This window comes from Dioszegia hungarica (assembly GCF_025882075.1).
Source record: "Dioszegia hungarica strain PDD-24b-2 chromosome Unknown MKK02contig_19, whole genome shotgun sequence".
In the NCBI taxonomy this organism is placed as follows: Eukaryota; Fungi; Basidiomycota; class Tremellomycetes; order Tremellales; family Bulleribasidiaceae; genus Dioszegia; species Dioszegia hungarica.
In genome coordinates this window covers 544,397-563,454 of record NW_026515776.1, presented here as the reverse complement: position 1 = coordinate 563,454, position 19,058 = coordinate 544,397, and the positions used below count along the sequence as shown (strand labels likewise).

The following is a 19,058-nucleotide window of genomic DNA, read 5'->3' as shown; positions in this document are numbered from 1 at the left end:
ACCCATGCATATACATATATCGTCTTGAGCACGCTGCTCTGAGCTTGATTGATGCACGATATCAGCTGTTCAGTCGCTGTGAGCCGGCAGCTTCGGATCCGTCCGGACCCGAATTTGTATTGCGCGGACTTTGTATTCCATTGATTTGTATTTCCTAATACAAATGGTAATCATCGCCACCCGGGCGTGCATCACCAAGCCCTCTGAGGACTGCATAAAAGCACAGGAGGCCCTGGGATCCATCGCCCTCCAGATACCATTATTCTACAACCGCATCTTATCCGCCAGCAAGACCGCTCTTTCTTCGCTAGCACCACACCTTCCCCCACTCCACTCCCCCACCCTACTCCCGCCCACCACGATGCGCCTTACGAGAGCCTTCTCCCTTACCAATTTCAGCATCGCCACTTCGGCGCTAGCCTTTCAAGTCTTCGTCCTCTATCCCTGGCATCATCAACTTGACACCGACTTCAAACACCTGGAGAAGCGGGTTCAGGAGCAGCTGGAGGCGGGGCAGAAGCGTAATGAGGCCATGAATGCGGAACATCTGGGGGATATGAAGGAGATACGGACGGCGTTGGCCTTGGGGCAGGAGAAAGCTGGGTCCAGGTGGCGTGTTCTATAGTGAGCATCACATACGCTGAGGTTGTAGCAGCAGAGACTGTGATACCTCCGGGAACAATGCTGACCAATAGACGACGGAGTGGCGATGAATCTCAAGGAGAATAAGCTATGCGGCAGCGATCTGATAATTCAAGCCCATGTATCTATATGACTACATGCATATCTCGTCTACCGCATAAGACATCGTTCTCATGCCTGACTCCGACGGCCGGCTAGCAATGCTCTGATGCAGGTCAAAGACGGCGTGGCGGGACGGGACGGGTTCATTCGGCGATGCAAGAGCCTAGACAGTCAGCGGGAAATCAGTGCCTGATCTTGCGATAGTAAAAGAGGCTCACCTGTGGTCTCAGCCACCCTTGTGACAGCGGCTCAGCGCTTCTCTTTCTTCCTGGCGTGCTTGACCACCTCCTCGGCGCCTTCATTGGTATTCTTGCGTTTCCGCCCCCCCGCTTCCCGCTTCAGCTTCTCGATCTCCGCCTTCGCTGTTTCCAGCGCTCCGACTATCTTCTTCTGCTCGATGACAGCCTGACCCAGCACAAGTTCCGCCGTTTCCGCCCTCTCCACTGTCTTCTTCAACTCCGCTTGAACATCTGTATCTTCCGCGCGTACTGACGCGTCGCGTCCCGCCTGATTCCCTACTGGCTCGCTCTCCTCCGCCTGACCCTGGTCATTATCCTCCTTGTCATCGTCATCGGTCGATGTGACCGGCGAAGAGGCCTCTTCAGCCTCGTCAGAAATGATTTCCGCGATGTGGGCGTTTGTTGAGAGCATGATCGAGACAGCAGCGAGGCGCCGCGCGCGCCGCTCGGCGAGGACGAGGGCGAGGACTAGCCGCCGATGATCTTGTGAACGGTCCGCAGGCGGCTGAGGTAGCATTGGCATGGTCTGGGAACCAGGCGTGCGTCGGATGAGGAGTTATAGCTGTGCTTGTCTGTGTAGAGACTCGAGAGGGGACTGATCCTCATCGCCGTCTCACCGCTGACCTTATACCGTAAGGTTTCGGGTTTACGGCATTTCGGACACCAAAATTCCGGACCCCTTGGATCCTCCACACAACCTCATCCTTCCACTCACCCTCCGTCCTCCTTAAGCACTTGAGCAAAGGACGGGACAGGCAATTCCAAAGTGTCAACGGCCTGTCAAGGGACGCGTCCTCTGCGCTTGTCCCGCGGAGAGAAAGGTGACTCTTGCTGCAAGCTTAGCTTACTCGGGTAACATCCCGTTCGCCTCCGTTCGCCGCTTGCCCGCCCAAGATGCGCTCACCATCTTAACCAATCTCCCTCACTTCCATAGACCTGACGTCCTACTCACCTAATTAATATACCTTCAGCTTATAACGCACTATGTCGACTCTGGTACAGGTTGCTCTCCAGCAGGCGATGGGCGACAGGTTGATTGGGTTCTTCGCGAGGTATGTCCGATCCTTTGCGCCTCTCCCCTCAGCACCATCATTCCTGTCGAGACGCAGCTGATCAAACAGCGCCGTCATAGACAGTATGCTCCTCGGCATCGTCATCGTCCAGATTATCTCATACTGCACTCGTTATGCCAGGACGGATAAGAAACACATTGTCGGCTTGGTCGTACGTATCTTGACCCCTCCACTATAGACCGCTGAGCTGATCATCCAGCTCCTGGCTGTCGCGTCGACCATAATAGCTACCATCTTGTGAGTCGTGACCCCCGGGCAGATGGGCAGAGCACAAGGCTGATCTTCAGCTCGTTGATGTGGGTGAATCACCTGTTTGTGTGGAACTTTGGGGACTATATCCCCTTCACCGAGATCATATGTGAGCATCTGCCGGAAAATGTCCCTGCTGTGGTGCCCGCTGACTGATAAGGGGTCGTCCGCGACTTTGCGATCGGCATGGCTACGATCGCTATCGTCCAGGTGAGCTCTAGCATGCGTCTGCAGAATACGGAGAAGAGCAGCTACTGATGTTAGGGCTTCTACGTGGATCGCGCGTGCAGACTATACAGGCACTGGTGGCCCGCGACTGTTCTAGGCCCGTTTGCGTGAGTCTTGGACCAGCTCCTCTGCTTTCCCCGAAGGCCACCCCGCTAATCGAGTGTAGAGCTGCAACACTCTCACTTGGTATCGCCGCGCTATGGAACTTGGCGGACAGATACGACCGAATGACCCCCGACGTGTATGCGGACCCGTCGATAGCTGTTCTCATGTACACCTGGGTGAGTCTCTCACTCATCTGCATTCCCGCGTCCTACGGGGATAGTAGCTAGAGCTGATGAGATAGCTTGGCTTCGTCTTCAGTACCGATCTCCTCATTACCGCCATAGTAGCGTACGGGCTCAGGCGCGTCAAGACCGGCTGGAGACATACAGACTCAAGGCTCCATCGGCTTATCATGTAAGCTGATCCACTCTCTGCGTTCAGCTGCTCGCGCTGAGGCATCTATCTGACTTGGTATAGCCGCCTCTTCGAGACTCAAACTCCAGCAGTAATCAGGTATGCCCCTTTCCCTTCAGATGTAACTGGGCATGGCGATCTAGCTGATCGGCCAGTTCTGCAGCGACTTTGACTGCCTGGCGGAGTCGATACGATATCGCCCTGATCTTCATGTGAGTCCTCATCAATCCTTCCCTTTCTCGCCTATCTCTCATCCGAGCCAGGGCACTAACCTGACGCATCAGCTCCATCCAGTCCAAAATCTACACCATCGGACTCCTCACCACCCTCAACTTCCGAGCCGACATCACCTCAGACACCAGCGCTGGAACCTACTCTTCCCGGCACGTCCCGGTAAGTCTGACCTGTCCCATCTGGTCCATCTGTCAGCCATCAGGCGTCACAGCTGAGTCGGTCTTGCTGACCTAATAGACATCGTCCCACGCTATGGGCATACTCTCGCGCGGTCAGGTCGGTATGGAAGACAAGCGCCAGGGGAGTGTGGACGAGGAGCAGAGCGAGTTTGCGTCGACGACGGGGCTGCACGGTCAAGGGCATTGAGAAGTCGGGCTGGGGTGGCTGAGCGCGGGCTGGGGAGTAGGCGAGCGAAGCGTGGGGTTGTATGGACTTTGGAGGTTGGACGTTAGGTGAGGGGTAATCGAGGTCAGCAAAGTGTTCAGGGATAATAAGGGGATTGCAAGGGGGTCTGGCAGCTATGGTATCAAGTGTAGCTATCTGTCGGAGCAGGGTTTCGTCTCAGCTGAGGAACAATGCGCATTTGTGGCCTTGAGGGCTGAAGCGCTGAAGCCGTGCCTGGGCGAGAAATCTCCACATCCACATTCCTCGTCAACGGACGTCCTTGCGATCACATCTCACACAGCCCCTTTGACTCCTCTTACACATGATGTACATGGCAGCTCCACATTGCTTACAGCGCCTTATCGCTCGATCGATCGCCCCTTGGCTCATCCTTCGCAGCTGTCCTTTTCGCTAGGCACCGCTCCATTGCCAGAAACGATCGAACGGGGTTGCTGTCCAAAGGCCTTGACATGACCTTCTTGCCGTCTCTTCGCTGTCCTCCACCCACTGCTGTGTCTAAATGGCTCGGCCTCTACCTCAGCAAGCGCCTTATCGCGCATCCAGCCTCCTTTTCTCCGTCAGGAGTCCTACATCGAACGGACGTTTGGACGCGCGGTCGCGATCGCTTTGTCCAAAGGTGATGTTTGGGCAGACCTGATCCCCTCGCCGTGTACGGCGCCCGCCAAGACCGAGTCCCATGCAGCCGATGTCCGCATATATAGCTCACGTCCAGCGCCCACTGATCGCCCACTTCTACCTCTACCTCTCACTCACTGACGCGTCACCCCAATTGACCCAAGCAAGATGTCATCCCCGCTCATTCAGCTCGCGCTCAAGAACTCGATCGGCTCCAAGATGATCGGCTTCATGGTCAGGTGAGTTCTCAGTAGCGTCTCTCCGAAGAGTGGAGCTGAGCTGACGCGTCTAGCGCCATCATCGACAGCATGCTCATGGGCGTCGTCATCGTCCAGGCCGTGTCGTACTGCCGCTACGCCCGGACCGACAAGAAACACATTGTCGCCATAGTTGTGAGTCAAGCCCTCCTTCTTGATCGTCTTGGATATGCCCCCAGCTGACTTTCAGGCTATGACCATTGCGTCAACTGTCATAGCGACCGTCTTGTGAGTTCAACTCCGATCCACGATGCTCGACCATAACTGATACTTCTAGCCTGGTCATGTGGGTCACACACCTGTTCGTATGGAATTTCGGCGACTATATCCCCTTCACCGAAGTCCCTTGTCAGTGGCTTTTTTATAAGAGTAGCGGAGGGGTCAAGCTGATATTGCAGATGTCATCCGAGAATTTGCGATCGGGATGGCCACAGTGGTCCTTGTTCAGGTGGGTCCGCCTTGGTCTAGCGTTGGAGGGCGCAAGCTGACTGTCAGACCTTCTACATCGACCGCGCTTGCAGACTCTACCAGCACTGGTGGCCCGCCATGCTTCTTGGTCCTTTCGTGTAAGTACTGCGATAATCTATCTGCTTCACCCTCCTTTCGAGCATCCTTGCCGCGGTACTGACGCTCTCAGTGGAGCCACCTTCTCCCTCGGAATCGCCACTCTTCGGACCGTCACGAGAAAGTACGACCGCATGTCCCCCACTGTCTTTGAGGATCCCGATGTCGCTGTGCTCGCGTATAGCTGGGTAAGCCGTGTCTCTATAAGGGTCGGACTCGGCTGACCCTGCAGCTCGGCTTTGTCCTCGCCTCGGACCTGCTCATCACCCTCCTGGTAGCAAACGGGCTTCGACGAGTCAAGACCGGGTGGTCGCATACCGACTCGGTGCTTCGGCGGCTCATCATGTAAGCCACTTCACTTCTGTATCTCCTCACCGCTGTGGCCGAAGCTGATGAATTCAAGTCTGTGCTTCGAGACTCAGACGCCTGCGCTCATCAGGTATGTCGACTCTCCTACATCCACTGTGCCCCTGGCCATCTGTCTGCAAGACGAACGCTGACGTTCCTCAGCTCGGCTGCTACCCTTATCGCCTGGCAGAGACGGTATGATATCGGCCTGATCTTCGTGTGAGTCACCCTCTCCCTTGTCTTGCTACATCCGCGCTTCGCTGATCAGGCAGCTCTATCCAGTCCAAGATCTACACCGTCGGTCTTCTCACCACCCTCAACTTTCGCGGTACCTCGGCCAACTCAACCAGCTCGGGGTCATACGGTTCCAAGCCGCCCGTGTACTCATCGATGAGCTCTCTTACTTTTCGGCGCTGAAGTGGCTTCTCCTGTACGCTGTCGTTGACACAATACAGGATCAATCACACCCCATGCATATCCTCTCACACTCGCACTCGCTCTCTCAGGCCCAGGCTCAAGCCCACCTCGCTACTGAGAAACACGCGCATCGACGACACGATGTTGAAATGGAGAGCGCGCAGGATGAGGCGGAGTATGCGTCTACGACGGCGCTGAGGCGGTGAGATGGGAGCGTCGGCGATGAAGTGGGTGTTGGCGGTCTGGTGTACTTTGGGTGTGTGTAGCTTTCTAGGCGGTCGAGTCATGTCTGGGCTGGAGCAGGAGGAGACGTAGTCAAGTACTTTGTGATGATAATGTAGCCAAGGTCGTCAGTCCCGTTGAATCAAACCCCTTACTTTTTGGCTTTAGGGCTGGCCTCATTCCTTTCTCGCTCATCTCTCTATGGACTCAACATTCTCTGCAAGTTGTAGCTCTGACCGGGCCTGACCCGTATCGTGCCTCTCCGATTATCCTACGCAACTCCCCCTGCTAGTAGCAGGACTGCAGGGTCATCGGGATAAGGTTTCGGATTTGGGGCAGGTAAGAATACGGACGTCCGAACCACACATTCCTCGACCCATCTCCCTTTCATCCATGTCCCTTTCATCCATCCCCATACTTTGGAGAGTCCTTCTCACACGATATGCACTCCCTATCCCTGTCTAGCGCCTAGCCGTCTAGCCCTCCCCGAAATCTTCTTCGCATCCCGGAATGAATCTGGGACAGGACGGAAGGATGGTATCGACAGCGGACGTCCTTTCTCTTCTCCTCTCGCCGTTTCCAATCTGACATTATCTCGCTCGCGACACCTCCCTTTCGTCTACACGCTTGCTATGAGTCCTTCGGAATCCCTACTGGGTCAGCGGGATGGGCAGAGATGGATGACAGTCGAGCTGACGGAGGCACGGAGCGATTGCCCCTTCCAGGTTCCGAAGGGAACTGTTGTCCTTTCAGGACGGCTGTACCAGATCTTGGATCATCACCTGTACAGATCCAGATCCACTTATAGGTCGCGTTCTATACTGACCACCCCTTCTTCCTCCCGTCGGCTCTTATCTAAACACCTTACTGATACCCTATCACTTTAGCACCCCAGAGCAGGCCAACAGGATGTCGGCGGTCTTCCAAGCGGCCCTCAAGAGCACAGTCGAGCCTCTCATGCTTGCGCTGTTCGTCAGGCACGTTCTCCCTCTCCAAAGGTAGCGTGGGCTTAAGCTGACACGTGTAGCACCGCTCTCGACTCGATCATGCTGGGCATCGTGGTCGTTCAGGTCATCTACTATTGTCGGCATGCCCAGACCAACAAGACGCATATTGTCGCTATGGTCGTAAGTCTGACCTTCCACTGAGATGCTGTGTGTTGCGGAGGCGAAGCAGTGCTGATACTGCAGAGTGTAGCAGTTGGCTTGACTGTAATAGCCACTATCTTGTGAGTCAACAATCCTGCCCCTCCACGTCGATTTTGGCTCTTATACGTGTGATGCTCCCGCAAATGGACTGAGCTGACACCATCTTAGCTTAATGCACTGGTCGACCCACATGTTCGTATGGAGTTTCGGAAATATCGTACCTTTTGCCGGTGTGTCCTGTGAGCTAGCCCCTCCTGTACTCGAGTCAGACCGTTGGACCTCCAGAGATCAGGCGCTGATCCCAAAGTCATCATCCGAGATCTAGCGATAGGCCAGAGCTCAATCCTCCTCGTACAGGTGAGTCTTCCGCCTAGCTCCTCACTCTGACCCAAAGAGAATCAGAGCTGACCACAAGATCTTCTACGTTGATCGAGCGTGCAGATTCTACAGTCACTGGTGGCCCGGACTACTTCTCATGCCTTTCGTGTGAGTACCGGCCTTACCACATGATCACAATGTTAGCTGTCGTCCGCATCGCTGACGCGTCATAGTCTGGCCAGCTTCGCGCTCTGCACCGCGACTCTACGAGTCACCACGGTCAAATACAATGCCTTGTCGCCTACGCTCTTCCAAGATCCTGCGATCAGCGTACTGGCGTACAGTTGGGTGAGACCTCTCCCCGTCTCGCCGCCACATACACCGCTAGATCCCGCTCAAGCTTGTGGATGCAGCTGACAAGACAACAGCTCGGCGCGGTACTGGCCACAGATCTACTCATCACCATCATTATCGCGACGGGGTTGCGACGGATCAAGACGGGTTGGTCACATACCGACTCTATCCTTCGACGTTTGGTCATGTGAGAATCGTCCCTGTCTACCTGCTTGTGATCTGAGCTGACAACGCCTTTTAGTCGATGCTTTGAGACCCAGACTCCCGCGCTATTGAGGTAAGTTTAGCTGCTCGCGTCGCAGTATTGCTCTAGTGCTGATGCTGCAGCTCCATCGCCATGCTCATCGCTTGGCAGAGCCGATATGATCTCGGGGTGATCTTTGCGTACGTCCATTTTCACGTTCGTACTCGAGCGCTACTTCATCTCGGAGCTCGCTCGGGAGCGGTTCGGCGTCAGAACGTCAGCATCAATCGGAGCTCTAGCTAAAATCATCAGATCCATCCAGTCCAAATTCTACACGATCGGTCTCCTCACGTCCCTCAACTTCCGCGCTGGATCGCCTAGCAATGTTACCGCCCAGGCGTCCAAGTCCAAGTCTCAAACTTCGGTGAGTCATCCTTTCTCTTCTCTGCTTTCTGCTTCGCGCGCGCGGCTGTCCCCATGCCCTGATAGTGTGCAAAAGCTGACGCCGTGGCAGGAATCTTCGCATCCTATGCACATGCTGTCCCGCTCCCATTCTCATGCTCATGAGCGACACCCGACAGACAAGTCCGCCCACGATGGCGCTAGCGTCGACGTACATGAAGATGAGTATGCGTCGACGACGGGACTCCGACGAATGTGATGACGAAGCGGCGGCAAGGTGGGGATGGAATGTGAAAGGTGGATGGGGTCAGGGGGTCGTGAGAAGTTTCGTTGATCGAAGGGTCCAGTGGAGGGGCTGGGGCAGTAAAGGGCTGCTGTGTAAGGACATTCAGTTTGGGTATGCAGGGGTATATTAGTTTTAGCTTGTCATAATCGAATGTTACGATCAGCAAGATGTCAGCATTGTGCCTCCAATGATAATCATAGATCTTAGCAGTACAATACAGCACATCATCGTCAGTCCTCTCTTCCCATCTGCTGACCCGGTCCCGGTCCCAAACCCTAAGCCCTCAACCGCTCCGCGCCACCAGCCTTCTTGATCATCCGCCTAATCTCCCCTGCCGTCTTCTGCCACACGTTCAACTTCAAATCCCTCGCCATCGCGTCAGAGTCGTCTCCGTATTTCTGCACGAGCTGGCCCAGCCAGACATGTTCGGATGTGGAGGGATGGCGGATCACGGGGGCGGAGGTGGCGGCGAGGGCTTCGAGTGCTGATTCCGGATTAGCGTTTGTTCTTGCTCATCGAAGCTGAAGATTCGGACTGGAGGAGAGAGGAGGTAGGTGACCAGAGTCACGGAAGTGTGGGAGGTTGACATGGGTGCGGATGAAGGGGAGATGCTGGTGGGCAGAGGAGAGCACAAAAGCCCAGAAAGACTGTAACTCACATCTCACCACATCTGTCTTACCCTCAACTCTTCTCTCCCCTCCCTCCTCTTCATCCTCCACCTCCATCCCCGTCTCTCCTTCCGGCTGCACCTCATGCTCAGGCTCCTGATCAATGATGATATCAATCACATTCCCTTCTTCATCCCTCACGATCCGTCCGTACCCCGCTCTTGACTTTGGTGGCGCTGCCGACGCTGAAGTCTCCGGCTCATCTGCGAATGCTGAGCCAGCGCCAGCGCCGGTAGTGGGTCGAAGATGGGGCGGGAGGAAGGGGAGGGAGGCTTTATAGGATCGGGAGGATGAACGAGGGGGGAGGGGGATGTTGGGTAAGAGACCTAGGGCGGCGTAGCTGTTTGATCAGCTTTGGCCCCTCTGCCACTCATCTCGCTGCTGTCTTCCCCGTCTTTTGTCTTGCCCTTCCTCTGCGACACTGCTGCCCTACTGTCCGACGCTTGTCCACCGAGCTGGTGACCCGAGAGAGACCGCATATACCCACTTTTGGAATACAGTCTTCTTCTTGTCCCAGCTCTCCTGCAATACCCCCGGCCCATTCATATCCGGCTTCCTCCTCAATTTCTGATGCAACCTCCTCTTCTGGTTCAGAGAGGGCTGATTCGACTTATGCGATTTCGACTTGGAACGTTGTCGTGGGTTCGCCATGGCTGCCGATGCACTATTACTATGAGGTCTGGAACTAGGGAGGTGTATAGAGAAGCTACTTGTAGCTATAGGTGTTGATGCTGAGCAGTGAAAATCTGATTTACGTAACACGATGAAACACGAGCATACATGCGCATATGAACGTGGCGGGGAGCGAGGAGGTGTTTCATGCTATGGAGACGGCCGTAGACACGAGGCTATGCCCATACTGACCAGCTAGCAGGGGTTTGGGTGTGGCCTCGGCGAAAGCTCAATCCCTTCCCGAGGTCGACGCTCCATAGCGAAGTGCCAGACCCAGGCTCGGTAGTTATGGCTGGTGCCACTCGGCCGACGGATCAGCCACGACCACGATCCAAGCGAAGAGTCCAGCACACAAGTGCGTGAGACGGGACTCACATCGTACGAGACAACACGCAATGGCCGTCTCTGACTTGAAATTGGGGATGTCGGGGAGTATCTACCCCACCATCGCGCAAAGCTGCCTTCGGCTTCCAGATCGCCAAGTCCGTGCGCCCGCTCGTTATGCTTGCTCTTTGGTGCCCCTGCGCCAGATGGTCCGATCAGGAGTAATGACGCCGTCCAGTGTAAAGTCGTCTGTTGTGATAGGTACCATCTCTCCGGCTGGGAGTAGCTGGACGCTCAGACCGAGAGCGACTAGAGTATCAGCTTGTCCGCCTATCAATCTGAGCTGGTCAGGTACGGGAGCATACCGAAAAGAGGACGTTTTCGGGTCGAGGTGTAGTTGGCGAGGTAGCGGTCGTAGAATGCTTTCCCGCGACCTAGCTGAGAGGGTCAGCTTTGTTCCTAGCGGCTGAGGGCGAGCGGGTGACTGTAGCTGAAGGAACGAATAGTGGGACCGGCAGCGGGGTGGTACGGGACTTACTCTGTTACAGTGTTCGTCGAACGCTACGCCTGGGATGAGGATGAGATCCAGATCTGGAGCAGAATGATCCATCGCTGATGTGTGAGCTCGTATTCAGCAGTTCAGCTACAGAGCAGGAAGACTAAGCTGCTCTACTCACCGTCTTCCCGCTTCTCCCCTGTATCTCGCCTAGTCTCCCCGGGATCCAGAATACCCCACTTGTCCAGCGGACACGCCTCGAGATCAGCCGGAGAGTAGAGGCTGAGCATTCGCATCTCGCTCGTGGCGGATATGGGCGGATCGGAGCTTGAAGGTGACGGAGCTGGAGCTGAAGGCGGCGGGGGTAGGTATGGCGTATACAGTTTGGCACCTATGATCAGCATCCGAAGGAGAGCTATGGTCACGCCTGACGCAATCGGACAGTCCCCTCACCTCTCTTGAGTAAATCCTGGACGATCTGGTCGGTCTGCAGCTCCCCCTTGGCCATGGAGAGATAACACCCTACAGAGCGAGCAGAGGTGTACCAGTCTTGCTGGAGGAGGGAGCGAAACACCGCGTCAGCTGATAGAGTCAGTACAGGACTACTTGAGGAGTCTCGTAGTCTTCATGGTGGAAGGTGTATCGGAGGTAAGACCGACTGACATTGTGCCTTTAGTTCTTGCTCAGAGATCTGCCTCAATGCCTTCAACATGCTCTTTCGTAGAGCCGCCTTGAGTGCAAACATTGTATGTTGAGCGTCTGGTTCAGGCATGTGGCGGATCTCCCTGCGATCTTGCTCTGGCTGGGGGCTGGGGGCTATCTGTGGCTGCCCCAAGAGAGAGTGTGTGAATAGGTGTAAGGCTGTGTAAGGAGGATAGAATACTAATCGAAATTGACCCTTCAAATGCTAATAGCGGCAGCAGAATTTCCTAATGAAAAGGGGTGCCGTAATCAACCCCGTGTGTTTCCGATTTCTCGCAAGTTTGAGATCCAGCTGCAAATGTCGACTCGTAGCTCGATCTATACTCATCATACCCCATAAGCTCTGCTACATAGCGACGTCCCGCCGCAGGGTCAAAGGCCATGAGTACGACGTCAAAGCTGCCGCCCCTCCCGCGGACGGTCATACTAGACTACTACGATTCGTGTGAGCTTGGCAGCAGCACTTTGATATTTCAGAGCTGAAGCTCGTAGATACAAATAATATCCTGACGCTATTCACAAAGCTGTACTCGGACGAAGAGGTGCTCAAGAAGGTCGTGGTGATCAAGCATGATCGATATACATGGTGAGCTCTACTATGGAATCGATCGTGCAGTAGAGCGAGTGGAGCTGATACAACAGGGCCGAATTCCAGTCAGCTATTCTGCCATCGGTGGACTGTGTGATTCTATCCCCTGGTCCTGGGAGACCTGACAAACCAGCTGTGCGTCAGCTCATAGCAGCCCTTACCACTACTCGGGGACATTGCTGATCTCGAAGGACATCGGATTCGGCCTCGATCTGCTCCGATCTCACCTCGTCCCGATCTTGGGCGTATGTCTCGGCCACCAAGCCATCGGAGTAGCTTTCGGCGCCAAGGTAGGCTCGCACCTCCTCTTGTCTCTTGATGACTCCGCAAGCTTACATGGTAGATCATCAACACCCCTCGGATTACACATGGGCATGTCATCTCCGTCGCGCCCGTGCGGCCCGCCAAGGGTCTATTCGCTAAGCCGGAATGGACCGAGGCGGGCGAGGGAGGTTTTGACGTGGTGGTGTACAACAGTCTGACTGTAGATTCGGCATGTAAGCTCGCCCATTTTCTCCAGTCCAGTGACAACGAGTGATAGTGAGCTGACATTGCAGCCCTGCCAGATGAGCTAGAAGTGACTGCTTGGTCCGCCCCCAAGGTTGGGTCGGAGCGCACCATCCAGGGTCTAGCCCACCGGGACTATCCTATATGGGGCGTTCAATATCACCCGGAGGTACGCCTTGTCCTCTTCATGCGCCTGTGAAGATCACAGACTCACACCTATAGTCGATATCGTCCACGCGCGGCCCGGACCTGCTCCGCTCCTTCCTCGCCTCCGTACACACCTTTCACGCCCAACCGCCCTCGTACCCTGCCCTCCCAGAACACATCATCGCGTCGTGCTCATACCGCGTCACCACACCCCCGGCGGGATCATCCCGCCGCGCGGGCCACAGGCCAGGAAGGGGCACACCGATGGTCTCGCCCTACCCTACACCCCCTATCTCGCGGGAGGGGTCGTCGAATAGTGTCTCTACTATTGGGGCTCAGATCCCGGCGGAACTGAGGAGTGATGAAACACCGAAAGAAGCAGAGAGGACAGAAGGACGAGGTGGATTCGGAAGGATGAGGTTGGTGGAGAGGCGCTATGGGGATATAGGCCGGCATGAGAACACGGGGGATGTGTTCCAAGCGGTCGTCAAGGCTCAGAGTAGGAAAGGGAAGGAGAGGGTTATTGGGGAGGTATGGCTCGATGGGGAGACTGTAAGTTCTTCTTGGGCCTATTCACTTCCGTGTCCTGCTGGTCTATACGAACGTAGCTGAACCCTCAGCCGACCAGACCAACCACAACCTCCCTCGCTACCCCTTTGTTCCTACTCACCTACTCCCTCTCTTCGCGGCGCGTCGCCCTCCATCGTTCTGGCGCGTCACCGGTGTCTTTGAGTCTGGAGGAAGAGACATTTTGGGCGTGGTTCGGGGAAGGGCAGAAATGGCTTTCCGCCACTCTTACGCCAGGGGTGGGGTCGGATCGAGAGGCACCTGGGGGATGGAAAGGCGGTTGGGTGGGCTGGATGGGATACGAGATGAAGTCGGAGAGTCTGGCGGGGTATGCAAGGCGGTCTAAGCGGGTGCGCGGGGAACGAAATGGGGACGCAGCAGAGCGAGAAGAGGTGGATGCTGCGTGGGCGTGGTGTGATCATATCCTCGAGAGGCGGTCGGACGGAGAATGGGTCGCGGAGGGCATCGTACTCGACGAGTCTATCGGGTCCTCAGGCCATACCGACGAGAAGGACGAAGGCGGGGGTATGATTCCCTGGCTCCTCTCTGTCGGAATCACCTTCGCTTCTCCCCAATCTACCTTCGACACTTGGTCCGCCGATATCTCCAACACACTAGCAAACGTTCCCGCACCGACTGTACTTCCAGTGTCGAGATTACCGGACTTCAAGCCTGTCTCGACGGGCCAAGAGTACAAGAGGCGGATCGGGGTCTGTCGGGAGGCGATCCGACAAGGGGAGTCATACGAGTTGACTCTCACCACCAAATTCACTGCCACGCTACCTCCATCCTCCTCCTCATCCTCTACAGCGGCGCCCGCTCTCTCCTCTTCGCCCGCCGATATCGGCGCCAGCGACGGTCTCACCGACCCCCTCAGTCTCTACCTCCACCTCCGGACCGCCAACCCCGCCTACTACTCGACATACCTCCACTTCCCCACCCTTCCCTCTCGATCCACCTCTCGCACCCAGACTACCGCCGCGGGTATAGCCATCATCTCGTCCTCGCCCGAACGATTCCTCAAGATCGAAAAGGGCGTGGTGGAGATGATGCCTATAAAGGGTACACGAGCGCGGGTCAAGCCGGGCGCATGTGTTTGTCGGTCTTCCACTGAGATGGGGGACTACGAGGAAAGAGGGGGATGTCTGGGTGGGGAGAGGTGTGCAGAGTGGGCGAGGGAGGAAGATAGGCGGATAGGAGAGGAGTTGAGGTTGGATCCGAAAGAACGGGCCGAGAATCTCATGGTGAGTGACATGTCTTTGGCTCGGTCACACCACCCCCATATCCGCGACTCCCAATTGCCTCGCAATTTGAGCTGACCTACCCCAGATCGTCGACCTGATCCGCGCCGACCTCCTATCCTCCTGTCCCCCCTCCTCCGTCCTCGTCCCCAAACTCATCGCTTTAGAGTCATACGGCGTCCACAATCTCGTCACCACCGTCCGCGGCCAGCTCGCGCCGAACGTAGGCGTCGTAGAGGCGGTAGCTAGATGTTTCCCGCCGGGGAGCATGACGGGGGCTCCAAAATTGCGGAGTGTAGGGTTGTTGGAGGGGATTGAACCTGATGAGGGGGAGGAAGGGAGGAGGGGGGTGTATTCGGGTGAGTTCTGCTTTGGGTCTTTTGGGGAAGGGAGGAGGAACAGGAAGGGTTGCGCTGAGGCTTTAGGCTGCCTCGGCTACTTTTCGATCGACGGGACGGCAGATCTCAGCGTCGTCATTCGGACTATCGTGCTCAAGGGTGATCGTAAGTACAGCGGATCTCTGCCCCCTTCGATCGCAAAGTAGAGGATCAGAGCTAACCAACCAGAGTTGAGCCTGGGCGCTGGCGGGGCCATCACATGGCTCTCGGACCCCGAGAAGGAGTGGGACGAGGTATTGACAAAAGTGCGGTCTGTCGTTGGGAAGCTGAACGGGGTAGCTTAAACTTGGGCTTTGTGGTTTGTGGACTCTTTTTTGGGATGCAAAAGGGCTATGATCAAGGCAGGCCATATTGACTACTAATCTTACATCTCGTCAAGCTAGCCAGGCAGATATCGCTAATAACCTGAATCCCGCGCGACAATACTATTCAACACCTCATCCCGAACGCCTTCGCAACCTCCACAAGACTAGCCTCCTCCATCGCTTCGTAGAGCTCCCAGTAATCCGCTACTTTCCCACCCAGCGCTCGCTCAAACACCTCCCGGCTCGACTCTGTTGTTTCCGTCTCCGGGCCCCTCTGATCCTCACGAGCCGAACGGGCAGTGACGGTGCTTTCCCTCGAATGACCCCCTCTTCCCATCTCCCCATTGATAGCAGAGGCCCAAGCCGACTCGACAAGGTTGGACTGGAATATCCCCGCTGCACTCGCGGGGAGGAAGTCTTCGTATACGATCGGCTCGAATCCGACTTTTCCGCTGACGATGAGCTCCTCTAGCGTCTCCGGTGTAGGTCGAGACTCGGCGTCCGCTTGGGACACGATACCGCCGAACATGGTGGAGCTGGTGGGGCGGGTGAAATAGCGGAAATATGCGAGTTTCTGAGTCCGAATCTCAGCCCATGTATCCGGAAACGCCTCGAACGCGACGGCGAGTTTGAGCTGGTGCGCTTCGTTTGTTTCGCCAGGGACGACCGGGACTTTGGCAAGAAGGGAGAGGTACAGCTCATGACCTACGTCTCAGCTCCGATACCTGCTGAGACTCTGTGAAGCGGGAAGATACACTCACCCTTTGGGGTTAACGCAGCACCCCTCGACTCAATCTCCCCAAACCTCGCCCGATGGCTTCCCATCTCCCCGCCTGAACCTCTCCGACTACTCTGCGCCGTCCGAGCACTCGCCACACTGCCCATTGACCCCGGCGCAAAGTCTTCGGCTACCGCCTCCTCCTCGATCGAGCCGTCGTCGCTGTCGAACTCGGCAAAGAGGATGGGCTCAGTCAAGGCCTTGAAGGACGTTTGACGGAGGAGGATAGGGCAGAGTCTGTTCGGTGGGCCTTCGATGATATCCTTGGGCGGAATACTGTCCATCAGTCTCAGCCCCATCAGAAGAGACATGAGCTCAGACTCACCCCCTGCCTTCCATGCTCTTCTGCGCCGCATCAATATCCAACACCCTTGGGGTCAAATGGTTGATATGCGGGCCCCTAAACCCCGCTATGTCCGCCAAGAGCGGATGCGCCTTTCTCATCCGGCTGTATGTCTCCCGACAGACCAGACTCCGCTCATGCCACCTAAACGTCTCCAGCGCGTACTCGACTAACTCCGCCGCGTCGCTCCTACCCAATCCGCCTTGATTCTCCGCCTTAGCGATGAGCGGAAGAAGGTGAGGATGGAAGATGTTTCGTTTGGACAGGATGGCGAGGCACTCTTCGCGGAGACGAGTGTCGAGAATGAGCTCAGGGCGAAGGAGGGATGTGAAGACCCGGAAGGGGTTGATGGCGAGTGCAGAAGGGGACAAGGGGCGGAAAGCGGTAGAATGGACGGGAACGCCGGACGTTGAGAGGTCGTAGTACCCCACAGGGTACATGCCGAGGAGAGCGAATAGGCGTGAGATGGTATGGAGCTCGTGGGGTGTACCGAGGCGGATAGCGCCGTGTCGCTCGACATTGAGACGGTCTGGGGATCAGCTCCGGTCCACTGGCGGGAGTACCGATAGATGACATGGCTGGGTTAGAAGGGACATACCTGCAGACTGCCACTCCCCGAGATGATCACCTTCCTTCTTCACCACCCCCCCATTGATCTCATCGACCAGCTCGACCAAGTCCCCATAGAGCGGAACCTCGACCCGATACATTTCTGATAACGCCGCCGAGAATTCGGTCCGGAGCGTGTCGCGGGGAACATAGGTTGAGATCGGCATCGCGCTTGTTTGATGTGGGCTGAGAGAGCTATCTGCAGGTCTGTAGTGAGTGTGTAGGTACAGTACATGTCCTGCATCTTGCCCAGATGTTTAGCTCGCTTAAGTGCAAAGCTTGACTCAGTCCTCGGCGCTGCGCGATCACAGGCTCCGGCCGAGGAATGTGGAACATGCCGGCATTCATTATCGGTCGGGTCCGGGTGGGGAAAGTGGGGGATCGTGGGGCGAGGCGAGACGTGACTGGGTGGCAATGCGGTCCTGAAAGCGCGCCACATTGCCAGTACCGGTACTGCAGTAGCCATGGTACCTCAAATACTATTGAGTTCCGTTGCATGACAGCTTTCGATGGTGTAGTCGTGACCTGATAGGTTTCCAGTCAGACTAGTGCCATCAACGACGGAGCGTAGGGTGGGCTACGCGACACTCAAAGCTCTCGTGGCACGCTATCCATCCATGTACTCAGCATGATATCACATGAGTTCAAGACCATTCATCGCACCGAGACTCATGCGGAGACCTCTTCCTTGACTGCAACATTGTCATCCGTGGCGCCGGCTTCCGCTCCGCCCTCATGCACCACCAACAACGTGCCCTTCATCGACTGCACCAACGCACTCATAGGGCAGGGAACTCTGACTCGGAATTCCCGACTGGCCGAAGGATCGTCCTCGTCTGTCCCCAAGCTCAGCACGGACTCATCCCATGTGAAAGCCGCTCCTCTCGCACGACACCAGGCAAGGAGAGCCACACTGTCTGCAGCGCCAACCTGGCAGGCCTTGGAGGTGGCGGCAGATTGACCGTCAGAGAGAGTCCATGTAGGCCGCTCATCTGCTTGGAGGCCCGTCAAATCATCCTCATACCCGGCCTCGATGAGATCCTTGAATGTTGCGGCGGTGTGAGTGTCTTGGAGGAAGTCCTCGAGCTCAGAACTGCTCTTTGGGCACTGGTCGATCGCCAGTTGCATCATCTCCTGGGCCGCCTCCTGTTGACTATTGGGCACTTTGATGAAGTCAATGCCAATGAGAAAGCTACTGCCGTCGCTGTCGTCATCGGCGGTCTGGCGGATTGCCAAGCTCACGACGAGAGGCCCTGTTCCCAACGCGCTGAGATGGAAGGGCGTCATCTTCTCCTGGTCGACCACAACAGATCTCGCGACTCCGGTGCGATACTTGTGCTCATCAAGGGCAGAGAATGTGGAGTCTGAATCCTATTAGTCATCAGCGTGCTGAATCATGCAAAAACGTTCCTCCCCATATTGAAATCGATGCTCTGGGACTCACGGGATGGTTGGGAGACATGTCGTGATGAAATGCGAGCGCATTTTGATAGATGGGAAGGATAATCAGGATATGTATGATGCCACAAGATGACGAGCAGAGGAGGAGGGGAAAGAGCTGCTCATATAGGTCTGTCTAGCCACGACCGATTTGACCGATCTTTTGATCGTCTGCTCTGCCCCGTGAGCCACGCGCTCGATAACGATCGCCTCTGCTCAGCGCTCACCTTTGTGTTCCCCCACTTTGCCAACCGTGAAGCGATGTCCGTACACGTAACGTACTGATAGTCCTTTCAGTTCTCCCCCTGCTCTTATCGCGATTGGGTGGCGTGGACCTGTGCGGATCCGGACCACGCCGCGAATGGAGCGTCTCGCTGACCCGTTGCGGCGCTGACCTATAGTCAAACCGTACGATTCACGATGTACATTCGAGGAACCATCTTTTGTATGAGTCTAATCATTACATGCGTACATGTTACAATAGTGCCGCGCCCACGTCTTACCAGTACTGCTCGGTCCGCCTCGC

At 56.0% G+C, this 19,058-nt stretch overlaps 9 protein-coding genes across 9 annotated transcripts; 5 read left to right on the top strand and 4 right to left on the bottom strand.

Annotated features, from left to right (window-relative positions):
• Positions 1 to 361: 361 nt before the first annotated feature.
• On the top strand, positions 362 to 625 carry MKK02DRAFT_18445 (uncharacterized protein; the record flags this gene model as incomplete). Its single annotated transcript, XM_053085948.1, has 1 exon — positions 362 to 625. The coding sequence occupies one exon, from the start codon at positions 362 to 364 to the stop codon at positions 623 to 625; it is 264 nt and encodes an 87-aa protein (XP_052943113.1).
• Positions 626 to 2,003: 1,378 nt separating this feature from the next.
• MKK02DRAFT_29186 (uncharacterized protein) lies at positions 2,004 to 3,592 on the top strand (the record flags this gene model as incomplete). The annotated part of the gene is made up of 12 exons (XM_053087740.1): positions 2,004 to 2,035; positions 2,105 to 2,207; positions 2,256 to 2,293; positions 2,344 to 2,414; positions 2,466 to 2,515; positions 2,570 to 2,640; positions 2,700 to 2,814; positions 2,880 to 2,992; positions 3,056 to 3,091; positions 3,148 to 3,204; positions 3,277 to 3,385; positions 3,464 to 3,592. The coding sequence occupies 12 exons, from the start codon at positions 2,004 to 2,006 to the stop codon at positions 3,590 to 3,592; spliced, it is 924 nt and encodes a 307-aa protein (XP_052943112.1).
• Positions 3,593 to 4,414: 822 nt separating this feature from the next.
• Positions 4,415 to 6,038, top strand: MKK02DRAFT_29185 (uncharacterized protein; the record flags this gene model as incomplete). The annotated part of the gene is made up of 12 exons (XM_053087739.1): positions 4,415 to 4,485; positions 4,539 to 4,638; positions 4,694 to 4,731; positions 4,781 to 4,851; positions 4,902 to 4,951; positions 4,999 to 5,069; positions 5,141 to 5,255; positions 5,300 to 5,412; positions 5,471 to 5,506; positions 5,578 to 5,634; positions 5,688 to 5,793; positions 5,871 to 6,038. The coding sequence occupies 12 exons, from the start codon at positions 4,415 to 4,417 to the stop codon at positions 6,036 to 6,038; spliced, it is 996 nt and encodes a 331-aa protein (XP_052943111.1).
• Positions 6,039 to 6,963: 925 nt separating this feature from the next.
• On the top strand, positions 6,964 to 8,719 carry MKK02DRAFT_39313 (uncharacterized protein; the record flags this gene model as incomplete). The annotated part of the gene is made up of 12 exons (XM_053090534.1): positions 6,964 to 7,022; positions 7,082 to 7,181; positions 7,245 to 7,282; positions 7,371 to 7,441; positions 7,510 to 7,559; positions 7,618 to 7,688; positions 7,754 to 7,868; positions 7,949 to 8,061; positions 8,116 to 8,151; positions 8,202 to 8,258; positions 8,371 to 8,482; positions 8,573 to 8,719. The coding sequence occupies 12 exons, from the start codon at positions 6,964 to 6,966 to the stop codon at positions 8,717 to 8,719; spliced, it is 969 nt and encodes a 322-aa protein (XP_052943110.1).
• Positions 8,720 to 9,021: 302 nt separating this feature from the next.
• Positions 9,022 to 10,065, bottom strand: MKK02DRAFT_29183 (ribosomal large subunit biogenesis-related protein; the record flags this gene model as incomplete). The annotated part of the gene is made up of 3 exons (XM_053087738.1): positions 9,022 to 9,230; positions 9,405 to 9,754; positions 9,902 to 10,065. The coding sequence occupies 3 exons, from the start codon at positions 10,063 to 10,065 to the stop codon at positions 9,022 to 9,024; spliced, it is 723 nt and encodes a 240-aa protein (XP_052943109.1).
• A 520-nt stretch (positions 10,066 to 10,585) lies between these two features.
• Positions 10,586 to 11,651, bottom strand: MKK02DRAFT_39311 (uncharacterized protein; the record flags this gene model as incomplete). Its single annotated transcript, XM_053090533.1, has 6 exons — positions 10,586 to 10,719; positions 10,776 to 10,848; positions 10,949 to 11,022; positions 11,088 to 11,297; positions 11,360 to 11,488; positions 11,570 to 11,651. 6 exons carry the CDS (start codon positions 11,649 to 11,651, stop codon positions 10,586 to 10,588), a joined length of 702 nt encoding a protein of 233 aa, XP_052943108.1.
• Positions 11,652 to 11,989: 338 nt separating this feature from the next.
• MKK02DRAFT_18492 (ADC synthase) lies at positions 11,990 to 15,341 on the top strand (the record flags this gene model as incomplete). Its single annotated transcript, XM_053085959.1, has 12 exons — positions 11,990 to 12,053; positions 12,101 to 12,194; positions 12,251 to 12,332; positions 12,389 to 12,487; positions 12,541 to 12,694; positions 12,755 to 12,873; positions 12,927 to 13,169; positions 13,236 to 13,403; positions 13,472 to 14,662; positions 14,748 to 15,018; positions 15,085 to 15,162; positions 15,226 to 15,341. 12 exons carry the CDS (start codon positions 11,990 to 11,992, stop codon positions 15,339 to 15,341), a joined length of 2,679 nt encoding a protein of 892 aa, XP_052943107.1.
• A 145-nt stretch (positions 15,342 to 15,486) lies between these two features.
• MKK02DRAFT_18387 (uncharacterized protein) lies at positions 15,487 to 17,259 on the bottom strand (the record flags this gene model as incomplete). Its single annotated transcript, XM_053085937.1, has 6 exons — positions 15,487 to 15,642; positions 15,736 to 16,067; positions 16,124 to 16,203; positions 16,312 to 16,416; positions 16,466 to 17,012; positions 17,082 to 17,259. 6 exons carry the CDS (start codon positions 17,257 to 17,259, stop codon positions 15,487 to 15,489), a joined length of 1,398 nt encoding a protein of 465 aa, XP_052943106.1.
• Positions 17,260 to 17,761: 502 nt separating this feature from the next.
• MKK02DRAFT_29179 (uncharacterized protein) lies at positions 17,762 to 18,554 on the bottom strand (the record flags this gene model as incomplete). Its single annotated transcript, XM_053087737.1, has 2 exons — positions 17,762 to 18,463; positions 18,537 to 18,554. 2 exons carry the CDS (start codon positions 18,552 to 18,554, stop codon positions 17,762 to 17,764), a joined length of 720 nt encoding a protein of 239 aa, XP_052943105.1.
• Between the last annotated feature and the right edge of the window lie 504 nt (positions 18,555 to 19,058).